General features: G+C 45.9%; 1 protein-coding gene across 1 annotated transcript in view; it reads left to right on the forward strand.

The window, feature by feature from the left end:
* Positions 1 to 279: 279 nt before the first annotated feature.
* LOC119184872 (retinol dehydrogenase 11) overlaps positions 280 to 24,302 on the forward strand; it is a 56,811-nt gene continuing 32,788 nt past the window's right edge. Inside the window, exons 1-3 of the mRNA XM_075889586.1 lie at positions 280 to 450; positions 14,007 to 14,166; positions 15,783 to 15,933. Of these exons, the coding sequence (XP_075745701.1) occupies positions 14,151 to 14,166; positions 15,783 to 15,933 (167 nt within the window). The 5' untranslated portion in view covers positions 280 to 450; positions 14,007 to 14,150. The remainder of the gene's footprint in view (positions 451 to 14,006; positions 14,167 to 15,782; positions 15,934 to 24,302) is intronic.

The following is a 24,302-nucleotide window of genomic DNA, read 5'->3' on the forward strand; positions in this document are numbered from 1 at the left end:
ACGTCACCACTCACGTGCAGGAGGCGTCAAACATGCAATGCACACTTGCGAACAGCTTCAAGGCACGAAAACACGAAAAGAAAAAGATGATCAGATCGAAAGCTGCTATAAGGTAATTTACCAGGGCAACTAACTTGCAGAGTGACAAGACAGATGTGTAAGGCTTTCGTTGTTTCACCCATCGTGCCTCCGCGCCCCCAGATGAGATACTGCCGGATTACTGGTAATATCGTTTTCAAGGTTGATGACGCCATCGTTGTCGCTGCGCATCGCTCATATTCCAGGGGGCGTTCCATGCGCTAGGTCAGGTACACGCAAGCTGTTGGGAACAGGCGCGGATCCACGGCTGGGGCGGCTTCGCGGTTTCCTCCCAAGGGCGGAAAGTCGTCCGGAGGGCCAACCACCGACGCATCGGCATCTAAAATGGCGAACTGTGGAACGACAATACAGGTGCGTAAGGCTTTCATTGTTTCACTCCCCGTGTCCACCTACTTGAGAAGTTCTACTGAAAAGAAGCCGAACTAAAAATCCCCAAATGCACTGCTAGCGGTTTATGTAGGGTATCCGTCATCTTCATTAACAAGCTAGGACATAACACTGATGAAGCCGTGTTTAAAGCAGTAGAGAAATACTAAAAGGACAGACAAACAGTCGATAGATTGTGAAAAAGTAGGATGCATTTCATCTATAAAGGCAAAGGAAAAAAAAAACATTCGCTCGTATGACCCGCTAACTACAACATTGCTCCTATAGAAGTTGACGATGCAGGCAGAAAATAGAACAAATTGAAGAACGCTTGAGCCTTACCTGTAAGAACAGAACGCAATAGCGTCATCGGGCCTCATTCGCTGCACCTTCCCAATCTCTAACCTGGATTCGTTTCTCGATTCCCGAAGAATTCTCGACTGGATCAACGTCGGGAACTACAGACCTACGTCAGCTTTGCCTATATTTTTCACAGGCCCCGAAAAGATGATTTACGCCGACTAAATAACTTTTTTTTCTTCAATCACGTAATCATGTGTGAATGCCAAAATGGTTTTACGCAGGGCAGGTCGTCTGCGCTCGTGGCACACACACGCACACAAAATTTTCTCAGAAACATAGAAACGGGAAAGTTAACTCTTGGCATCATTGATTGCTGTAAAGCATTTGACTCGCTCTATCACAGCACACGTTTAACAAAACCAGAACAATATGGCATGAGTGTTGTTTACTCACTTTCGCAGTCATATTCCTCCGATTGGCAACAGTGTGATGTTATCGACGATTCTGCGTCATCGTTATTATTATTAAGCGGCACATCTCGGGGCCCTTTTTATTTAACGCGTCCGTGAATTAATTACTATTTATTGACAAGTGTACGAATTTAGTTTTAAACGCGGATGAAGCTAGACTGTTTGTTTCCTCTGGTATCAAATCAGACTTGTGTTCCTGAACGAATATGGCACTGTCCAAAGTGCTCGAGTGGTCCTTGTGCAACAGTCTACTAATCGATGTGAAAAAATTAAAAGTTAATTAAAAGTTTAGAATTATTGGCACCACTTCAACAACCAGGAGTCGACCATACGTGCAGCAAGAGGCATTCACAATCGTACTAAAGCAAAAAGAGAGAAAATATTTTGTTTGGACCAACCTGTGCAAGCAAAAATGTCCGTTATGCTTTCTAATAGTTTTTTTCGAATACGTTTATTCTAGTTTTTATGGAAAAGCGAAAAAATGAAAGCGACACGCACTGGCAACCCCAGTTTTGATGCCACGCCACGATCGCTTTAAAAATGCCCATACACCTTTTCCAATGTTTTTTTACAGCGAAAGCTGTCATGAGTTAACAAAGTGGCTGACTGGGCTATAGTTGGTTGTGTATACTAGTTAATAGCGCGAAAATAGCGGTTAATAGCGCGAAAATACCACACGATGGACAGGAAATATACCGGACAAGCACTGACTTCCAGGCCCATGTGCTCAAATCTGGGTGCACGCCGAAGAACCCCAGGTGATTAAAATTTCCGGAGCCCTCCATATGGCGTCTCTCATAATCATATGGTGGTTTCGGGACGTTAAACCACAGATAACAATCAATCAGTGCTGACTTCCAAATGAAATTTGATTGACAAGAGGGCTATTTATATACCCGAGTGAACAAAAAAAAACTGTGGAAAAACTTTTGCAACTTTTTAACATTTATGAAAAGATACGAGCTGACATCATCACTGAGCCTGCTACGCAGACCTTCGCACCCCAAAAAAACATAGCCCTCTTTCTGACAGAGCAACTGATGGCTTGCTTACGCACGCGCCCCTTTCAAGCGCCATCTGAGCAGCCTCATAGATTACACGCTCGGCCTCTTCTTTAATCTTACCGATAACTGTTGTCCTTTCGAACTGCGGAGTGCACCCACACGTGCTCACGTGTAGCGCCAGGAAGCCATCTTCTCCATTACGAACGTTATTGGCGTGTTTCCGTAAGCGGTCGTTCATGCATCTGCCCATCTGGCCCACGTAACATGCAGCGCAAAACATTGGAAGCCGTGTTGTTATTTCATAACTGCTTAAGAAATAAAGTTGTTATGAGATCACAACACCGGTCACGCACTGCGCCCTAGTTGTCCACCGCCGCTGGTGTCCGTAACCAATATCACACGAAATAAGAAACAAAAATCAAAATAAAAAACAAAAATTGCGTACTGGGATTTCAACTCGGGTCCACGACGTGCAGCCCAGTATTCTACGGCTGAGCCACGCCGGTGCTTGGAACTCATTCGAAAACTTGCCTTAGGCAGGCGTGATGTAGGGAAAGGAATTGCGTTAATATGAGTAATAAAGCGTTTTAGAACAGCAAAAGAACAACCAGTCGTCGCACAATGCGAATAGCGTAACGAGTGGGTCGTCCAATGGTGCAACCCTTTACAAAAACTTGTTCTTCATCACCTATCAACTGTGGCACATACCCACTTCAGGCGTAATACTTCATCGTCGTCATCCATTGCATGAAACACGAAATTCGCACAAACTTTGTTGCAAGCGTTTGGCGGATACCAAGCCTCTCCGAAGAATGACGAAGGGTAGCAAAGTGAATACCGGGTGACTACACAGAAATTGATGATTTATGGCGTATTGGGTACCGAACAAGTGTTTCTAGCATTTATGCAAAGGGTGTTCAGGAAAGGCTTTGAAAGGCCGCTCTTCGAACTTTTGCTGTGACTGTGCTGCGCGTTCCGCGCAGGCATGGCGATTTTTTTTATAAACATGTCAAGCAAACACGCGCATCATGTGCAGAATGCTCTCGCGATCAATGATTCTACGTCTGACAGCGTTACGAGCCGCCGGCGTGCCACGATTTCCAAGAAACAATTCCTCCTCCTCTCCGGGCCTTTCGGAGCTCCGCGTGACGCGCAGTACGAATATTCTATGATTGGTCAAGCAAGAGCCTACGACTTCCGGTTGGCCTCCAAACTGCTGTCCGTGCTGCTTGTTGTTCGTGTTACCAGCGTGCGTGCGCGTGCTTGCGAATCAGCTACTGCTACCCGTAACAAAGTTGCATACCGGCACGATTCATATAAGCATGGGTCGGCACGGCAGCAGCGGTTCGCGGAGGGACGGAGTCGCGGCAAGCGGAAGTAGACTGTTTCGAGCAGCGCGTCGGCGGCGATCTTTGCAGTGCGGAATTGGAAGGGGCGCTGGGCGATTGGGCAAAGCGCCTTTGGGAGGTGATTCCAATGGAGTGTAGCGAAGTGGTTATCACCATGTTTCGATAATCAAACGCGTGCAACTCTTCTATTACGGCACCATTTAGAAAAATTATCATGGCTTCGTGGTCGTTGTGCACTCGAGCACAACTACCGCACCACGACTGAATTTCGACCTCTGGGTAGTTTAGGGGCCCTTTAAGGTTACATTTATTCAATCATAAGCCTTCTCGCTCCAATTTGCTTTTCGCAATAGTTCTGGCCAGAGGTGTAGGCAGAAGCTTTTGGGGGAGGTTGGGGGCACCTCTTTGATCTGAAGTCGGGGGGCCGTGCTTACGAATGGTCATTTTGTGCGGTGTATTCACGGCGAAAAACATTTAGGGGGGGGGGGGGGAGTCACAGACCTGGTGTGCCACTGCCTGGCTTTGCGACAGATTCTGGCGAGCGCCATTACACAGTGATAAAGTCGGCAGCCATGTGATGGCTTCATTAGGCCATTAAAATCCTAAGCATTTGATATCGGTATTTGGACCTATTTTAAAATAATTCCCAGCCACCATTGTAGGCTTAGAAATAAAAAAGAATAGGTCCATCAAAAGTGTTCAAGGGCCCGTTTAAGGTCCTTCTAAGCTACACTGGAGTACGTAACAAATGGGTAAAATGCCCCATAAGCAAACCCCTGATGCCTCGAAGCCACCTTAGGCGGGTTTTTTTGCCATGCTAGCGAGTGCCACCCAACTTCAGCGAGACGTAGGAAGACGGCAACGTGTGGCTGAAGAACTAACTATAAGCAGAGGGTGCGCAGAGGCAACGGGTCGGGCTCGGTAGCGCAGCGCAGTAATCTTCTTTCGCTGACCGACTGCTCTATCATGCGGTACGATAACAACGACGACACGAATTCAGATCGTTTTGTTGAAGTGCAGAAGTGCTTCGGCGATTCCGACGCATAGAAGAAGCATGTGTAGAATACAATGGCTCAGAAGGCACAGCTTCCAGGGGACATGTGAACGACATACCGGTTCTTCAAAAGGAAAACGTAGCACGTGAGTTGGAGCCAAGCTACGCAAAAGTGAATGCCAGCACGCTCCATCAAGGAAATGCTTTTATGTTTATATGGTTCTTCATGTTCATCCCAGTCCTTTCTGGTCCTTCGCAATCGCCTTTACACTAAGTCTTGCCCTGGCCCCCACTCACCACAATGTACTGGGAAATTCATATATTTATATAAAGATGTGTGAGGAGACAGTGCGATCATTTCCGTATAAAATTAATGAATCAGTCTCCTCATGGAGCGTGCTGGCATTCCCTCCTACATATAGCACGGGCCAAAGCTCTCGTGCTCCATTTTACTTTTGGAGCACCTGTACATGGAAGAAATCTTGAAATTGTGCAAGATGGTATTCACTACCGTGCAGGATGCCTGAAGAAGACAAGGTTGGACACCTTTTCAAAGGTATGGCCGAAGTAGACGTGAACAATTTCTTAATTAAAAAATAAAGTGTGAGCTCCATGTCCGACTTGATGCAACGCTGTCATTCATTTGAATTCCTGAAGATACGGCAGATCTATACGAAATTCGGACACGTCTTTCAAGTCTGTTTCATATGCGAGCGACTGAACGGCGGTGGTTGCGGTAGTGAGCGACTCGCGGACGCGGCTTCGTTCGTGCGATGCGTAGTGATGTTTGTGGAAAGCGCCCGTCCCGCGCCTTTGCTTTCTGTGAGTTCGCTTGTTTTGGTGCGCTTGAGCTGCGAGTTTCACCAGCCTTCTATTTTGGTGCTTGATTTTTATGCGCGTAAAACCTCGAATGATGTAAATTGCAGTGTATCAGAGTACAATAAAACAACTTCCATAGTCGCGCTAATTTGCGTTCCAGCCTTTTTTTAGGGGCGAAAGAGCTGGCTCAAGATCCGGCACAAATAAACCGAAATATTTGTGAACAGAAAGATTGGCAAAAGGCTGTTAACAAGAACTAACAGAAAAGGCCACAGCACCATAAAAACGACAGTTAACTGCAACTCAATAAAAAATATGACAGAACAAAACGTTTGTGAACCAGAACAAAATAGAAGGCCCCGATTCATGATTCACTGCGGACCGCTTGACCCCATCGCCAGTATTCACTCGAGAATATGCGTGGATTTACTTTTTTTAGGGGTGGCTCCTTAAGGCGTAGGATTGTCTATCCCTTTAATGTATGTACGGTACCGCCTATAGATACACTTATGCCAACTGCTCACTACTTAGTCCTCGCAAACATCCCAATACGCCCCATCACCGATTCCCCACTCCACCGACCATAAAGATGTTATAAAGGAGGGGGAACGGAAGCGGCATATAGCTACACTTACGAATAATAGAATTTCTTGTATAAATACATGCAGTGTTTGCCACGTCTTTGATGATGTAGTGGGTGACATTCGAGGATGATTCACGGTTTAGCGATGAAACCCTCCAGCACTTCGCCCCACTCCTGATTATTCACTCCATGAATATGCTGCGATTTTTTTTTTTGCAGCAAGAGAGTTGTTTCGCGCTCATGCAGCTGGTCATGTGAAAGCAAAAGAAAGAGTTGGCGTTTGTAGTTTTAAGCTCTCGCGGGGACATTCAGTGTCTTGTGTTCTCGAGTGCCGCAAGGCATTGATGCGCCGTCTGGGCCGGCAAGCAGTACCAAGCTTAGAGTCGATATTGTGTGCTTATGAAGGAGCTTGTCTCCCGTCTTGATTAGGGGCATTCTAGTAAAGAGGCGATGATATTTGCTGTCTTCCATGTGCTTGAGCATTAAAAGGAGGAAAACAGCAAACCATTCAAATGAGCAGGGTCAAAATAGCAAGCAAGAAAAAAAAACAGCAACATATGCTGCGAAGGACACGTGCGCATGCTCCCTTTCCGGGCCTATGTTGGTGCCACCATTCGACGAATATGCAAAACAACAAAATGACAAATGCATACACTTTGTCTGCTATGATGAAAGTACCATGGGGAACAAAAAATGACAGCATATCCACGGAGTGAATGATGGAGAGTGGGGCGAAGCATTCGTCCGTCCATGCGTCCGTCTGTGTGACCGTCCATGCGTCTGTTCGTGCGCCCGTCCCTGCGTTCGTTCATGCATCCGCCCCTGCGTCCGTTCATGCGTCCATCCATGCATCTGTCTGTGTGTCCGTTCGTCCATCTATTCAACACTCCAAGTCCCACCATCTCGCATCTTTTTATCATATATTCCCCGTATAGAAGCACCGCCATTCAGTGGACATTCCAAGGACTAAACGGGAGGTGGCACATGCACACTTTCTTACAACTTGCGCTTCGGGTTTACTTCCCACCTTTAACCACCTCGAGTTCATGGTATATACTAGTTCACTGTATTCATGGCTATGCGGCCCAACACTCGCTAAACCTTTCTAAAACCAAGGAGGTTACGCCCAGCGAGTATAACGTAGCAACCTTTTCCTGTCAGATAGTGCTCAATGTACATGCCAATGGCTGCTAATGGGATATGAGAGACAGGAGAATTCGGCTTTTACTTTCTTACGGCTTGCGCTTCGTATCTGCTTCCCCCCTTTAACCACCTCGAATTTATTCATGGTATATACTAGTTCATTGTATTCATGGCCCTACGGCTCAACGCTCGCTAAACCTTTCTAAAACTAAGGAGGTTACACCCAGCGAGTATAATGTAGCAACCCTTTCTTGTCCGATAGTGCTCAATGTACATGCCAATGGCTGCTAATGGGGATCGCAGCGTGCGCGTTGACTAAAAGCCGAATGCTCCTGTCTCTCATTCCCCATTAGCAGCCATTGGCATGTACATTGAGCACTATTTTTATTGTTAAACAACGCACAGAAGAAATCTCTCACCGGCACCACCTTGGAGGTCGAATGTTATACCTATTTCGGGTATGTGCCACTGGTGGTTACGTACTACGAGGGACGCCCAAGCCACGCCATAAGGAGCTTCGCCCCTAAAAAGGCAAAGAACGGCACTTAGTTGCGCATAGGTCTGCCATTTTGTTCAATGGCTGCGCGGGAGACAAATTCGGTGCGTTTCTTCGCACGCGGGCGACATGCCGCAGACTTAATCGCACGTGCTGAGAAAGATGGCACTTTTACAGCGTACGAATATATATGTTTAACTGATCGCGTCGTTTTTGACCGTGGACGCGTACGACAATAATTTTACAGCGGTCGGACAATCGCACGGGAAGTGCAGGGCGTGGAGCAGTCAACGATACACAAAAAAAAACGTGAATAAAGTGAGCCAAATGATATAAAGGGAATCGAATGCCCATCAAGAGAACTAAAGGGGACAGACCTAATTGAACATGGATCAAGTGACTGAAATGCTAGAAAAAAACATGGCTAATTTTCCTATATAGGAATATGTTTAACACAAAAGGGAAACGTGTCTTCACAGAGTAGTTGAGCGTTTATTGTGCACTGTTTTAGCCACAAATTGCAAAGTCCTGTTAAGAATGGCAAGCAGCTCGAAACCTTAGCGCACACCTCAAGGAGAAAGCAACCACGATACTAGCATACAAAGGGTGAGCGCGGCACAACTGCCACAGCTCGACACTTAAAGCGCGCTGTTCAAACAGAAAGACGCATGAAACGAGCGCACAAGTATACAAAAGACCAGCGCAGACTGTCAGCATTCTTCCTGCGTCGTGTGTCAGAAGCGCGCTCCTTTCGTAAACGCGGCCGCATCAGCGAGCAAAGTGACCTTCGTCCTTTCCCGAATGACAAGTCTGATAAGCGCGCGCGCAGGAGAGATCACGCTCCGTGAAGGCGACGCTCAGTGGAGGCGACGATCCTTAGATAGGGTTCCTCGGTGCACACACTCCCCTCCACTGCTTTGGAGGGTGGAGACAACCGCGTCGGCTGCTACGGAGCCCGCCATTACGATGCCCTCTCTGCAAGCTGCCTATAGTCATGACGGCCAGCCAACGAGTGTTGCGCGGCTGCATACAGTTTGTTGCGTCAAAACGTGTGGTACTCAAACAACATCAGAGAACACAGTTTTTTCATCGAGAGTGTGAAGGTCTTGAATATCTAGTCTCTAGTCTTCATTTTTAAAGTGACATTAGCAGCCGAAGTGGCTCGCAGCAGAAAAATACCGTCGACGCTAGCCGTTTTAACACCTTCCATTAGCGTCTTTATGGACTAGTTGTTAACTATTTATATAGATTAAAGATGTGAAACAGCCGCACCTAACTCACATGACCTTTCAATGTGTCTGTGTTGTGTGCATTCCACAACAGTATAAAAACAGTTTGCCATTTGCCAGATGGCTAGAAAAAAAAGAATAAAAATACGTGCTGTCGAGACAAAAGAAAAAAAAAGATCACAGAATATCCAAGGAGTGAGTGATGTGTGGGGTGAAGCGTTTATCCGTGATTCCTTCCGTGCTTTTGTCCGTGCGTTCGTTCATGCATCCGTCCATCCGTACGTCCATTCATCTGTCCATCCGTCCAGCATATCCACGGAGCATAGCATAGCACGAACGGACGAATGCTTCGTTCCACACATCATTCATGATGAGTGGGGCAAAGCGTACGTCCGTCCGTCTGTTCTTGCTTCCGTCCGTCCCTGCATCTGTCTGTCTGTCTGTTCGTCCGTCTGTCTGCCACTCACATTAGCAACACATGCTGAGTGAGTCATAAAACTTGGTGGTTACGAACCGGTCACAGACATGCATGGACAAACCCACGGCTTTAGAAGCTTCGCCCCTAAAACTGTGATTGCGTACCATATTTTCATATATTGTTTTTTGAATTATTCAATAGCTACCTCAATCACAGACCACACCCTGCAACGCACAGTATATTGCACGCTGTTTTCATCTCTTATACCTTACTGCAAATAGCAGATTGACTAAAAATTGTTGAAAACATATCATACTATCTGGTGATCTATATGTGGCTTTTATTACATTAAATCATTGCTCACACGCAAACATTGACTGTCAAACTAGGTTTAGCATGTTTTCTATAGAAATATATTGTAAATTAAAAATTTCTGAAGCGTTCATTGATATCGTTAAAATGAAGTGACCACACGGCTCTAGAACAATGAGCAAGCAAATTGCATTTATTATACAGCAATTTCGGATGCCATAGATTAATTTGGACGATAATTTTATTATACTTCAAAAACAAGTGTTATAACTCACTGCAAGTTAACCGCAACGCATGTCTTGTTTCCACTTCCACTGGTTCTCGTTGTTTCGAGCTGGCGCAGGTGAATGCGCAGCTTTACTGGTGTATAACTTGATATCACCATTTCTTCCAGAGAAACCTTCTATTGCTGGCATGCCTGCACGCTGCACTTCGCCCTTTTGATTGCATATTCAGTTACAGCTTTGAGAGGGGACATCAGGGCGAACAGGTTGTCAGAATGTGGTTCCTTTCACGTCCTCTTCACAAGATATGAGCGAGTTCATAACTTCACTGCTCGGATAACGCAAGTTCTCGCCATTCTGAACATACTCCTTCAGGGCAGTTAAATATGCGTGTTCATGGCTCGCCGAGCCCTTCATTGGAGCCCTGCACTGCCCCAAATCCGTTTTCTACAAGATTCCTTACACGAGAAATCCACCTATATGGTGCAAAATGCTGCATTCTATTGAAGTCAACGCTTCAATGGAAAGATTTTCCCCATCATCAATTTCCTCTTCAGCATCTGCATGACACTCTATTTTCCCCTGGGAAATCATGGCAACCAGGAACTGTGAGTCATCGTTTTTATAACTAGAGTTCGCCGGCATGTGCAGAATCTGGCTGACGCATACAAGCTATAGAGCGCATTTCATGTCGTAGGCGTTAGGAATGGGCGCTCGGACGGACGCACAGACGGAGCGACGCGTGGATGAATGCAGGGACGGATGAATGGATGGACATACAGACGCACGGATGGACGCATAGACGTACAGAAGCATGGATGGATGGATGGACGCACGAACTAACACAGAGACGGACGAACAGACGGACGCAAGGACGGACGGATCCACGTAAGCACGGACGGACTGATGGACGCTTCGCCCCACTTATCATCCACTCTGTGAATATGCTGTGACACCGTTTTAATTGACATGCAATGCAACTGGCTACTGTGACTACAATGACACGTGAACCACGGCGTAAAGGGCTTTGCCCTTTAAAGCAATAGTTAAAGGCGCTGGCAGCAACAAGCGCACAAAGTGGGCGCACATCTTCGCGCCTATATGCAGCTTGTGTACAAGAAGCGACTGAGATCAACGCATTTTGTGCTATCCAAAATGAATGAGTTAAACACGCATGTACACAGCATGCAAATGAACATGTATTGCACTCGGTGCACTGGTGATCGCAATTAAGCCGGATCAGAATAAAATTTCTCAAAAGTGATTGGCGCGTTCTGCAGCTGGTGTAAGAGAGTCAATCATGCAGCTTTATCGCGATTGAAAGTGCCCGTGTGACAGTACTTCATGTTATAACTCTCGAAATGCTGAAATGGCATAAATTGCGCTGCAAAAACACGAACTGCCCGTGGGTTGCCACTTCTCGCGCTTGATATTTACAAGCCAGAAGAGTCGCCTTTTCGGATCTTTCGGGAATCTGAACATCCTGTAGCCATTTCGCTAGTGGTCTGTGCACTGTGGCACGCAACAAGGCATTTTGCCCGAGAAAACGCCACGCATCTGTCTCACTCAACCAGCCGCGACGAGACGGGGAGAGCTGAATGGCGGCCGCCGATCGGAAGGTGGCACTCACCCCATAAGAGAGTGGTTACACCCTCCAAGGGGGCGCGCGAATCGAGGAACCATACATTTAGAGCGCTTCCAACGCCCCCAACGTGATCATGCGTGCCATCTCACTACTGATAACGAAAACGCACTGAAGTCTCGAAGCTCTGAGGACCGCCAAACGGCGTATGGTGTATACATATGGTTTGCCGTTACCACCGACAACGTATGTTCTGTGGCATACTGGTTAACGCCACGCACTGTAAATCGAGGGGTTGCCGGTTCGATTGTGAGTGTCATGTAACATGTGCGTTTCATGTAACATGAGATGCGTGTCATGTGAGAACATGACTACATGCCACAGTCAAGGCGCCAATACATTTCGACGTGACGCGTTGCGCGTGCTCGCCGGCGTTCATTTGCGAGTATATGGCAGTATGCGAGTATATGGCAGGGGCGGTGCCGGCGTTCACGCCAGGCGCCGGTCCTGCCATATACACTCGCAGGCACGCGCCGCGCTGCGTTTCTTTCACGCATGCGCGTTTCAGTGCGTCCGGCGTCCCTCCGTTACGAAAAGTGGGAGACGCAGTGTTCTCTGGGTAATGCATTTGCACGAAATGCAGCATGTCGCATCTCGCGCCGGTTGCCGTCGGGCCGCGCCGATGGACGCTGGTCGCGCCTGGCGTCAAACTATAGTGCTCGCGTTTTGCTAACGTAGCGTCGCTGGGCCCAGCGTGCACGCGCGTCAACGCTACATTGGAGTATATTGCACCCTTAGATATGCGCTCACGGCCGTTTTGATAGCTTCACATATACCAATTTCGGTGTTACGTCACGTCAATGAATGACGAAATATATGACTGGTGCAAACATGATACTCCTGACACGCGTGTCATGTAAGAACATAACAACATACCGCGCGCTCATAGCGTGCGCATGGCCGTTTCGCTAGCTCCACGTATACTAAATTTGGTATCTCGTGACTTGACTAGATGACGAAGGTAAACGACACATTCAAACATGATAATCATGATACGGAAGTAATTAACGGCATCATTTACCTCCACCTCGTAACGTTGTGCTGATTTTAAAGTGACGTTTCAACATTTCTCATTCGTGCTTCGCATGTCATCGATTCTCACTGTACGTGGGATCTGCCAATTTTTTTTTCTTCTTTGCAATCTGTTAGTATATATTTTTACGACGTCATATCCGTGACGGAAATACGTCAGTGGAGCCGTGGTGGACCCTGGCTACCCCGGCATAAAACACGTTCCTGTTAAATAAAATTGCTTTGAGTGACACATGCACAGCCGACAAATAAACAAACGACAGATGCGCTTCGAGCGACACGACCAGTGCGTGGACCGTGGCGAAAGGAATAGCTGCGGCTCCGAATACCGGCTTTCACGTGCGTCAGCATTTTTGTCGGCTGCACAGAGACGCTTGGTAGATTTCGTGGATGACGGTTGTCCCGTCCGCGATGTCCTCTCTTCGACGACCGCTCGCCGATCGGGGCATCATCCACGGACTTTTCTGACCCAGTGCCTTACTTTTCTCTCAATATATTTACTTCTCTCTCTAGCTCTTCTAATTCCTCCTTATCCCTCCGCTTGTGAACTACTGCTGAGGTGTCGCACTTGGCTGCAGAGAGTGTCCGTGTTCCCTTTTCATTTTGTCCTTATTTAAAATCACTGTAAGTAATTGTTAACTCGCTAGCTGGTCAGCAAGTCGAGCAGCGGCAGCCGAGAATTACAAAAGTGACCCGCAATAACCACCGACAGCACCTGGTGTCGAGATCTGTCTGGCTGAGCAGCCAGACCAACCATAATATGTTGTTTCACAATAAAACTAATATACTCATAGAAATTTTCGTGAGTGAGAAAGACACAACACCCGTTCATCGGGCAAGCTGTTCTGTTCTGGCTTCCTTCGTTCTTCTCTTCCTTCTACCCGACCCCACATTACATGTAAATTACAAAATACTTATTTCGGATACTAACAGATATTTGACATATGTTAAAGTAGTCCGCTGGTAATAAACTTGCAAGACGACCAAAAGGACTTGTTTTTGGGTGAGGTTGTGCTTACTTGTTGCAGATGGCTGAGGCGCAAAAAAAAAATAGTGAAACGAGAAGAGAACAGAACAGCGCATACGTCTGTTCTGTCTTCTCTTCTGCTCTTCCCGTTTCATGAAATGTTTTTTGAACCTCAGTCATCTGAACCTTGCAAAGGGCATTTTGGTGCGCATGCGTTTGCTGCTTTAATAAATAAATTTTGCTAAAAAGTTGCAAATGTATAAAAATATGTTAACATACAATGGGGAAGTAATGTATAAGATAAAATTATTCTGGTAGTATTTAGTATCCGTATCTCAAATGTTTCATGCTCAATTATCTTATATTGTACTGCTACACAATTTCAAAGTATATTTTCTCAGCCCCGACAGCAAGGCGTCAAAAGTTTCTTTAAATACTTTGCGATCGCATAGCTTACAACCTAATAATCGGCACCTGTGCAAACTGAAACGTTCTATTTGTACCCGTATACAGTAACGCACAAGTCTGAAGAAATTTTTCCCTTTACTTTTTTTAGACGTATCCTGCTCATCGCTGCTGCACTGGTGCTTTGACGGAGCATCTTCACCTTGACGAACATCAGCGGCCTTGTCTCTCCAGGCCGCTCGCTTCAGCATTCCTGACGAAGACTCATTGAACGACGCCTTGTCGTGATTGAAGAATGGGCCTTTGGACAAGTTCGTATTTTATTAGAGAACTTTCTCTGCTTTATTCTGAATGGGAATGTCATGTGACGTTTTTTAGCGGTCATCTGCAAAGAGCCGAAAAACACTAATCCTTATTAAGAGAAATAAACATACTGTTTGGCCAGACATTTTGTGAAATGATCAACAAATTTTTAGGTAAAATGTTCATGTTGCTTCTTTGCTTAAATGTTGGTTAAATAATAGTTTCTAATTAGAGAATTAAACGTAAAAATTGTGGGACGTACTCTAGACGATGGTAAGCAACATGTGGTCGCATTGTGATAGAATGCGACGGCATATTTTTCAACCAGGGCTGAAGATAGCTGAAGCAAGCTTTATATTGTCACGGGATCGTGACGTTGGCGAAGGCAGAAGCCGATGTGTTTAAGATGCAACCCCTAACCTGTGCGCTGAAAATAAAAAGAGCAAAGTACAAGCAATTCAAGCTGCACTCTGACAGCAGCGCGACCAGCGTCGGCCGCCGAATGAACTAATATACGGTAAGGTGCGTCGGCATTTAAAAATGCGGCATTGAATATTCAACCCTAATCTCTGGTGCGCGGCTAAGTTTTCGAATAAACTACACTACACGAGTTGTTCGTGTAATCTTAACCGAATTCGCTTAAACAATCACGAAGCTTCTGAAGCATTCAGGCGCGGTCTGCATCGAGCATTGGTGACAGTTTTTGTGAATGAAACACGAATGCACCGAAATCGGGCCCAAAAACGTGCGTCAGACTCCCAGACCATATGGTATAACATCGGATATTCGGAAATTGCAGGTTCATGCCCCGTCTGTGGCAAAATACCTTTCTCTCCACTTTTCTTTTTTCACACTTACATTTAATTTGCTGCTAGTAAAATCTCCTGTACGTTTAAGAAACAGAAGTCGTTGCAGTTTCCACTTCTTTCCTATATATATGCTAAAAAGTGTATACCTAAGGGCTCGTTTTTCCGTGCTTTGACACAATATAAATAAGATCTAACAGACAATAATGCCAAGGAAAGTATAGGGGAAGTTATTAGAACCAATGTAATGTAAATAAGAAAGAAAACTGGGTGAAAAAATAACTTGCCGTGAGCAGGAATCGAACATACGACCTTCGAATAACGCGAATATATATATATATATATATATATATATATATATATATATATATATATATATATATATATATATATAATGTGTGTGTGTGTGCTTTTTAGCCCCCTTTATAAGAATATAGCTAAAAAAACGTGGTTGGCACGCACCACCAGGAGGCTTAATTGGCTCAAGCCAACTTAACATCAATGAAGAGGAGAAATGTGGCAAAGAAATTCTTGAAGCCAATTTGTTAACAAGAATAACAAAAGCAAAATTAAATGGGTTTCTCATGTGAGTGCAAGCAATAAACCGATTAGTTTTCAAAAAGCAGGCTGAAACATATCATTGGTGTATTTTCGCAAGTTCAGTGTTTTGAGGCTCGCACATGCACGTGCGTGCCTGTGTGCGTGTGCGTGCATGTGTGTGTGTGTGTATGTTGTAACGCAGAGAAACAAGAGACAACACTTGCACGCTGGGCTAGCTTGTTCTTATTCTCGCTTTGTCTTTCTTGCCTTCCCCCTAGCCCATCGTGCGCCCGTTCCCGAGCACCTACTTAACCTCGACTACGCGGCGAAATGGCTTGGGGAGCTCCAGAATCGGGCTCGGGTGGACGACATTGGCTGTGCCTCGTCGATCACTGCAGGCCCGCAGCTACTCGACCCAGAACTGCCACGGTATGTGAAAACGTCTCTGGCGGGCGATATTGGCTGCGCTTGGGGGCCGTTTGTTTAACTGCCTTGCTGGGCTCGCTGTGTTGTTGCAGCTGCAGCACGCATAGCAGACGATCCAGCTTTAGCAGTTTAGGTGCCAGTCTTCGCGACTGCATGCAGGGCAGCACATACGTACAAGCCCGGACGAGCTGCAGGTCGTGGTCGTGAATCGACATAGTAGCGTCTGCGTTGCTGTCACCGCAAACCTTGGTTTCGCGTTAACTATAATAATAGGTGGTATCCAGTGGCTCCGTGTTCGCCACCACAGCTGCACTCCACACGTGAACGCCACCACAGCTGCACTCCACGCTGAAGTTCATTGAAGTTCTTCAATGGCATCTCGCTGCTCACGTCGAGCTGCATGGTCAGCCTCCAACCGCTCTGTGGGGGATTCCATGGCGGCGAAAGACTTTATTTCGCATCTATACATGGTACTGATAACAAGAACGCAGACGAAAGTCCACATAACGACTTGACGAGGTATGTGTCCTTTTTAGGGGCGAACTCCTTATAGCGGCACCTGTCCGTCCCTCGTAGTTGTTGTAGTAGTGTGTAACAAGTATAACCTTTTGACCTCCAAGGTGGTGCCGGGCAGAGATTTCCTCTGTGCGTTGTTGAGCAATAAAAGATAGTGCTTAACGTACATGCCAATGGCTGCTAAGGGGAATGAGAGACAGGAGAATTCGGCTTTTAGTTAACGCGCACGCTGCAAATTTTTTATTGTTCAACAACGCACAGAAGACAAGAAAGGGTTGCTACGTTATACTCGCTGGGCGTAACCTCTTAGGTTTTAGAAATGTTTGGCGAGCGTTGGGCCGCACTGCCATGAATACAGTGAACTAGTATATAGCATGAACTCGAGGTGGTTAAAGGTGGGAAGTAGACACGAAGCGCAAGCCGTAAGAAAGTGTGCGTGTGCCTTTTCTCGTTCAGTCCTTGGAATGTCCGCTGGATGGCGGTGCTTCTATATGAGGAATATATGATGAAAAGATGTGAGATGGCGGTACTTGGAGTATTGAATAGGTGGACGTACGGACACACAGACAGATGCATGGAAGGACGCACGAATGGCTGCATGGACGGATGGACGCATGGACGGACGCAGGAGTGGATGCATGGACGAAAGCAGGGACGAACGCACAGATGAACGTGCGGACGCACGAACAGACGTACTTCTGGATGGACGGAAGCAAGAACGAATGGACGGATGGATGCTTCGCCCCACTATCCATCATTCACTCCGTGGATATGCTGCCATTTTTTTTGGCAACAAAGAGTAGACGTGCAAAATCAACTTTACAATGCATAAATAGGTTCATGACCCCAGAAAAAAGAACGATGCACGTAAAAGACATGGTTGAACATAAATCAGTTTAAAGAAACGTGTTTCTACAGCCTTCGGGGAAGCAATGAAAAACCCCTCTAAATCAGATAAAAATACGCTTGTATCTGCAACGTAGAACTGATATGGTGGAATAAAATGCGACAAAAACGTGATGATAGCGAAAATGTTGTATACTTCTCTCGTCGCTATAAAATGTCAATGTAGAAACTTGTTTTGGTACTAAGGTAGGACCTACATAAATATGGCACGTTCTCACTGTTCAAAAGTTTATTTTAAAAGCTATAAAATGTGCAAAAGATGTCTCATCCTTGCCCAACCTGTGCGGCAAAATGAGACGCTGAGTGTTGCTAAACGAGACAGGGTGAAAAAATTTTTCGCTACAGTACTTGCTATATAAACACATGAAAGTCACTCCGTTGGCCTCCGCGCAGCCTTCGTAAGCTCAGTCCTTTCACTCTCCGCATTGAATTCATTTCGAATCCTGGGTTGTGTTGTTCCAAAACGCTTTGCATATCAAACACCACCCGCCTTTCTTTGTGCTAGTGTTATATTTTTGAACGTTTGTACTTAGTTTGGTTATTCTTTAAATTGGAGGCTAGATACGTACTGATTCACTTTTTTTGGGCTCTTTTTGCCGTTTCGATGCATCACTGCACGGGCATTTTGTGGCCTTCAACTTCATCAACCGGTTTTTAAAACTGTGCTAGGTTTGGATTTCTGAATGCTTGTTATTTTTTGAGATTTTGCTATTGGAGAAATGTTATTAAAGCTCGATCCCAGAACGCGTTCATGAACAACTTGAGAGATTCTTCTAAGTTTTTCATGCGCCTGTGGAGAACATCTTTGGGAACGCAGAACAACCTTGACGTAGCGTGAATGGAGCAAGTCTTGTCGTGAGCAGCAGTGTGGACTTTTTCAGGTCATTTTCCTACAATGAAGATCTATGTAATATTCTCTTGTATATGCGAACCTTCATATAAATATAATATTAAGTGTAAGTAAAAAGTTCACTTATTAAGACACTTTCGAAGCCAACTCGATGCCTTTTTGTCGCGTTTCAACCCTCTCACGTGTCCGAATTAAAAAAAAAGATGTCGCTTTCTTGCCCCAAATGAAGTAAACTTTTGGTGTCATAATAAAATAAATACTTAGGTTGTTATACTGACACCAGAGCAGCGTTATGCACGGATCAGAAAATTTGGCCGAGTAGAATTGTAGCCCTTTTTGACGGGCCACTAACGCACTGACACTAGCCGCGTAATTTTTCCCGCTCGAACGCTGTGAGCAATCAACTTTTACACATGAAAAGGTAAGGCAGGTATCAGTATACTTGTCGCTGGAAATGAGCAACAAAGAAAAGTACTTTTTGTGTTAGCTACACAGGTTAGCAAAGTCAAAATGTTGCGTTTTGCCCCATGTCTCATTTTGCCCCACCGTACCCTACCGAGTTCGAAACGCGTAGCTTCAGACTATGAACAAAAGAATATGCAAATAATGTACATAATAAACATAAAAGCATAATATTATTCACTAATGAATATACAAAAGTGCAAGCACATGTCGCTGTGTACATTTAAAATTAAAAAATAACATGCTAATTGAAAACAAGATGTACGATTGTCACATTCACATCTTTTGAAAGAGGAAATAAGGTAATTGATGGAGAGAGTTAAGTACAGATGGTAAGACTGATGTAAAAAGACTTCGTGTGGAACAGCGCGGTGCTCAGGTGGCAAGTTCGCAGCACTTGCCACCCGAGCACAATGACAAGTGCTGACGACGGGAAGTCGTCAGAGTTCTTCCACGCGGACCTGCCAGAATGGCTCCATTGACCAGGAGCGCAAGGCTTCTGGAGAGGCTGGTGCCATCCACGTCTGCTCGGGACGCGTCGATGGCCACTGTGTTGACTTTATTGAGCAAAATGTTTGCACCCTCGGCCAGTGACTGCCGTGATTGGTATCACTAGACAGTTCTGGCAGTGATCTCGACTTGGGACTTTTGGGCTGTTGTAGGAGTGAAGCGGGAGATGGTGAGTCCAGTGGAATCTACGGTGAGACGAACTTCACGAGAGAAGAGGTAGTCGGCCTTTATGATCATATCAGCAGGCAGGTCCTCGAAGACTGGAACGCCGGCCAGGAACTTGTTCTTCCGGAAGGCTTCCGTTTGGAGATACAGGTCAAGTGCACTGACAGGCAATGCGCAACCACCGAGGACAGGAAGAGCGCCTCAGGCCATGGTTTGAGGTTGGCACCCTCTATACGAAGTATCTCATGAAAGGGATGGTACCAGAATTGTGAAAGAGTGTAAATACCATTTAATCAATGAGAAAGGGTACGTAAAGGACTTGAAAAATTGTACAGGCTGATCAATTGATACACTTTCCATTGTCTACAAGCTGTTTACGAAAATAATCACTAATATATAGAATTAAGGTGACATTACAAATCAGTCAACCAAAGGACAAGCAAGATTTCGTACAGGCTACCCAACAATAGACCACATTCATACTGTCAGTAAGGTGATGGAGAAATTTACGGAATACAACCAACGTCTATACATAGTCTTCATAGATTACGTTAAGGCATTTGATTCGGTAGAGGTATCAGTGGTCATGCAGTACTGCGGAATCAGTCCATCGACGAAGCCTATATAAACATACTGGAAGAATTCTACAGCGGATCCACAGCCACCATAGTCTTCCATGAAGAAATCCACTGACTGCCTATAAAGAGGGGTGTAAGTCATGGAGACATGGTCCTTTCAATGCTGTTCACCTCATTTTTACGGGAGGTTTTCAAGGCCCTATATATTAGGAGTAGTTAGGGATAAGGGTTAATTGGGAGTACCTTAGTAATATGCGATTAGTTTGACATTGAATTTTATTAGTAACTCATACGACGAATTACAACTCATGATTACTGATCTGGACGCGGAAAGCAGAAGAGCAAAACTGAAAATTAAAATACATAAAACTAAAGTAATGCGCAATAAGCTCAGCAGAAAATAACACTATGTAATAGGTGGCGAGACAATGGAAGCTGTAAAGAAATATGTAAATGAGCTGTAAAAGAGAGGTAGTCACCGCGGTCAAGTTGTGACCGTATGCTGCCTTTGGCAGCCCCTGGTCTCATCGCGCGTGATACGCGCGATGAGACCAGGGGCTGCCAAAGGCAGCATACGCAGTTCTCAGTACGTCAGAAAGTACTTGACATGTCCCGATGGATGAAAACCGTTTATTGCGGAGAAAAAAAATGAAATAAGGGCTAGAAACAGGTGGGTGGGGCCCCTAGTCCAGGGCTCCACTGGTCTCAGCAGCCCGCCGCGCCTGGTCCAGGAGTGCCACTTGGGCCTCCTTTTCCTCGCTGGTGAGCAAGGTCTCCCAATGCTCCATCGTGAATTTTTTCGCCGAAATCTGAGGCGTATTTGCTTTAGCTGGCCTTAGCTTACATTACCATGAAATGTGAGCAAGGGTTGGCTGTCCTCCACACCAAGGGCAAGAACCCGCGTATGTGGTTGGGTGCATCGCATGTTTTAAACGCACATGCGGATATGTATTTGTTTGCAGGTGGCACCACTCATGCGCTTCTTTTACACTCAGCCGAGAATGGGGCGGTGAGTATTGCCGTCGTTGTCGACGCTGGTGTTCTAAGATATCTCGAGGGGGGGGGGAAGTATGGAGTAGCAAACGGGTATTTGGACGAGGGACAGTTGCTCGGTGAGTAATAGCTCTAGCTGCACTGTCATAAGTTTATTAGCTACATCAGGCGACAAACTATGGGCCTGGATTCCAATACGTCAACGCGGGCTGTCTGAAAAGCTGCTAAGACGTTACTTGGGCTATTCAGAGCCGCCCGAGGCTTGAAGGACGTGAATCACGAGGTTGTTCCCGACAGTGATTGTAGTTCCAAGCACCCAAAGCATTCAACAAAGTCGTGCACGTCATGCGGATGAAACGGTACTTATCCAGTTATCTCTCGGTTGCCGTGTGGGTGCGACCAATGCATACGCGTACGCTTCGCCAAGTAGAGTGCTTAAGTTGTCCACCGTGATTAGCCTCTTTCGCAGGGAAGCCTATGCCACGTGCTTGCAGCCAGAAAGCAAGAAAGACAACAATGCAATTATGAATGTGCTATGTGGTACAATAGAAAGGACAAAGAACAAAAACTCGCTTGCGTGTGGTATAAAAAAAGGGTGACCTGCTGCTGTTGTTTCAATCTCTGCGTTAAGACCTCTGTTTTGGCATCATGGTAATATGCTTTGCAAGAGCTGTCGAAAAAGAGCTGTATGGTTTAACTAGAGGACCACTGAGCCTATTTAGCATATGCTAATCGAGCTTTGAAAGCTTGAAATGTTTTGTAAAGCTTAGCCTCGAGACGGGAACACTATAGCGCCCCGCCGTGGTGGTCTAGTGGCTAAGGTACTTGGATGCCGAACCGCGGGTCGCGTGATTGAATCCCGGTTGCGGCGGCTGCATTTTCGATGGAGGCGGAAATGTTGTAGGCCCGTGTGCTCCGATTTGGTTGCACGTTAAGGAATCCCAGGGGCTCGAAATTTCTGGAGCTCTCCACTACGCGTCTCTCATAATTATATGGTGGTTTTGGGATGTCAAGCGCCACATATTAATCAAATCCGCTGCTAACCCGCCGGTCGCGGGATCAAATCCCGGCTGCGGCGGCTGCATTTTTGATGCAAAGAAATATGCTGTAGGCCCGTGTGCTCACATTTTTGTGCACGTTAATGAACTTCAGGTGCAAGGTCGGAATTTCCGGGGCCCTTCACTACAGCGTCTCTCATAATAATATGGTGGGTTTGGGACGTTCAATCCCTCATATAAATAAATCGACAACACTATAGCACAAGGATCACCCAAACACGCCCACGCCCACGCACATACGCACACACACACATGGTCATCACATGTGTCGAAGCGTAACCATGATATAAAAACAGTATTTCAATATACGCATCCAGATTTTACTCATATTTGAGTAAAATCAGTTAATTGACCGAAATCCCTGCCCGAAATCATCATCAGAAATGACCCTTATATACGAGATATGGGAGCTGTTTTCTTTTGAATGGCAACGTTTGCTGACAATGTGTACGAACTAACAAGCTTTGCTGCTAACGTCAGCTTCTACGATTTTAAGCCAATAAAGCTGGGCTAATTTTGTTTGGTTTTATTTGGCGATAAATGGGTGTGACCCCGTGTAATCTAGACAAGGGGTGGAGGCGGGCTCGTTTGTGTTTGTGCATAACTCTTACATGGAGAAAACGGCACGAACACAGGACGAAGGAAGATGACATGAGAACGGGGCTGACACACGATTAAAATTGTAACACATTTTTTCATGCTCTCCAGAGTAGATACACTCGTGGTTTCTTGAACGAAATTTTAAGTCGGCAGTTAACACCCGTCATCTCTTCATCTTCCTTTATCCCATATTCGAGCAGTTTGTTCTATTTTAGAGCCATACAGAAGCCCACGTGACATCATCATGGATCGTTGCAGCTAGCATACTTGATTTGTTTAGTACCAAGGGCAACCTGTGACTAAGAATCGTTACCGGCGAACACAACTGGGAGCCTCGTGCACGTAGAGGACATCGTGGAGGTCGTTCTCTGACAATGGCATCACTGTTCGATGAAGCGTGAAGACGTGGTTCTATCGGTGGCTGTCCAGGGACACACTTCTAACCAGCGTGTTGGCCGCGCCCCTCTTGTGGGGTTTCATAAAATGAAACTCCTCAAGAAGGGCGCGTGGAAAGGGATGCTCTGTTGTTGAGAGAGCACTGTTCTGACGCATGAGCAGTGCATTTTAAAAGAGCCGCTTCCGTGGTGCAAAAATGAATGGTGGTGGTAAACTCAAACACGCACCTGTCTGCCATGTGTCCTCAAGTATTGACGATTAGGCGAGTTGGTTTGTCGTACTTGAACTGGCACATCGCATCACGGGAAAAAAATGACCGAGCCGGCCAACGCAAGAGGACCGAGCGCTAACTTCCAAATGATCTTTATTTGCAAAGTGCATCAAATATGTAGCCTTGCGCAAGCATGCGATGACTCTGTCTCATCTTGGCGTGACGATCGGCTGCGTTTTTGTATGTTCGCATCAGACTACATACTTGATGCAATTTGCCAGTAAAAATCGCTTGGATGTTATTGCTTGGTCCTGTGGTGTAGTGCTCGGTCATTTCTTTTCTTTCCCGTTAATCACTATGCCAGTTCAAGTACAGCTATTTTGGTGTTGTGGATTGAAGCTCAGTGACACTGTTCACTGAACATTTTCTATCGACTTCAGGGCGTTTATCGCGCGGCCGTTGTAAACGTGCTTTACAAAGCTGTGTCTAGTCTATTAGAAGTCTGTGAAACAGTCAACAACAGCATGCAACAGCAGTGAATGGTACTTGTCATTTGCGACTACGCGCGAAAACTAAACATCCAATTAAATCACCTGTAACAATTGATGAGATCTTCAAGAAACAGCGGAATAGGAGAAAGCTGTGGGCGCCGTTTCTTGAAAGCCAACTAGCCCTGTGTCACTCTTCACAACAGAATACAGACGTTTAAATAACCGGTCGAAAGCATTATATGCGCGTCTTCATTACTAGGTCATCCGTAGATATTACAAACTGCAGTGCTGTGAAATATAGGGGGTGATTACGTCTGAATGGTTACAACGTGAATATGTCATAGGGCGCGGTCGACCATCTGCGTGTCTCGCAGGGGCACCAAATACGTTTGTCTCTGATACCATTGAGACCAAATGTTTTTTCAGGGTGCTCCTCGGAAGTGTTTTCCGGGAAGCTGCGTTCTTGTTGTCGTGTGGTGCGGAAAAGAATGGGTGGGTCATCACCACCGCTCTATAGACATCGCCATTTGGGCCCAAGTTCTTGTAGCTAGGCTCAAGTCATACTACACTGCTTCGACCAGACAAGTATAGGTTAGGCACCGAGCATGGTGATACGAAACAGCCGCAGCGGTCTGA

This window comes from Rhipicephalus microplus, chromosome 3 (assembly GCF_043290135.1).
Source record: "Rhipicephalus microplus isolate Deutch F79 chromosome 3, USDA_Rmic, whole genome shotgun sequence".
NCBI classification, from domain to species: Eukaryota; Metazoa; Arthropoda; class Arachnida; order Ixodida; family Ixodidae; genus Rhipicephalus; species Rhipicephalus microplus.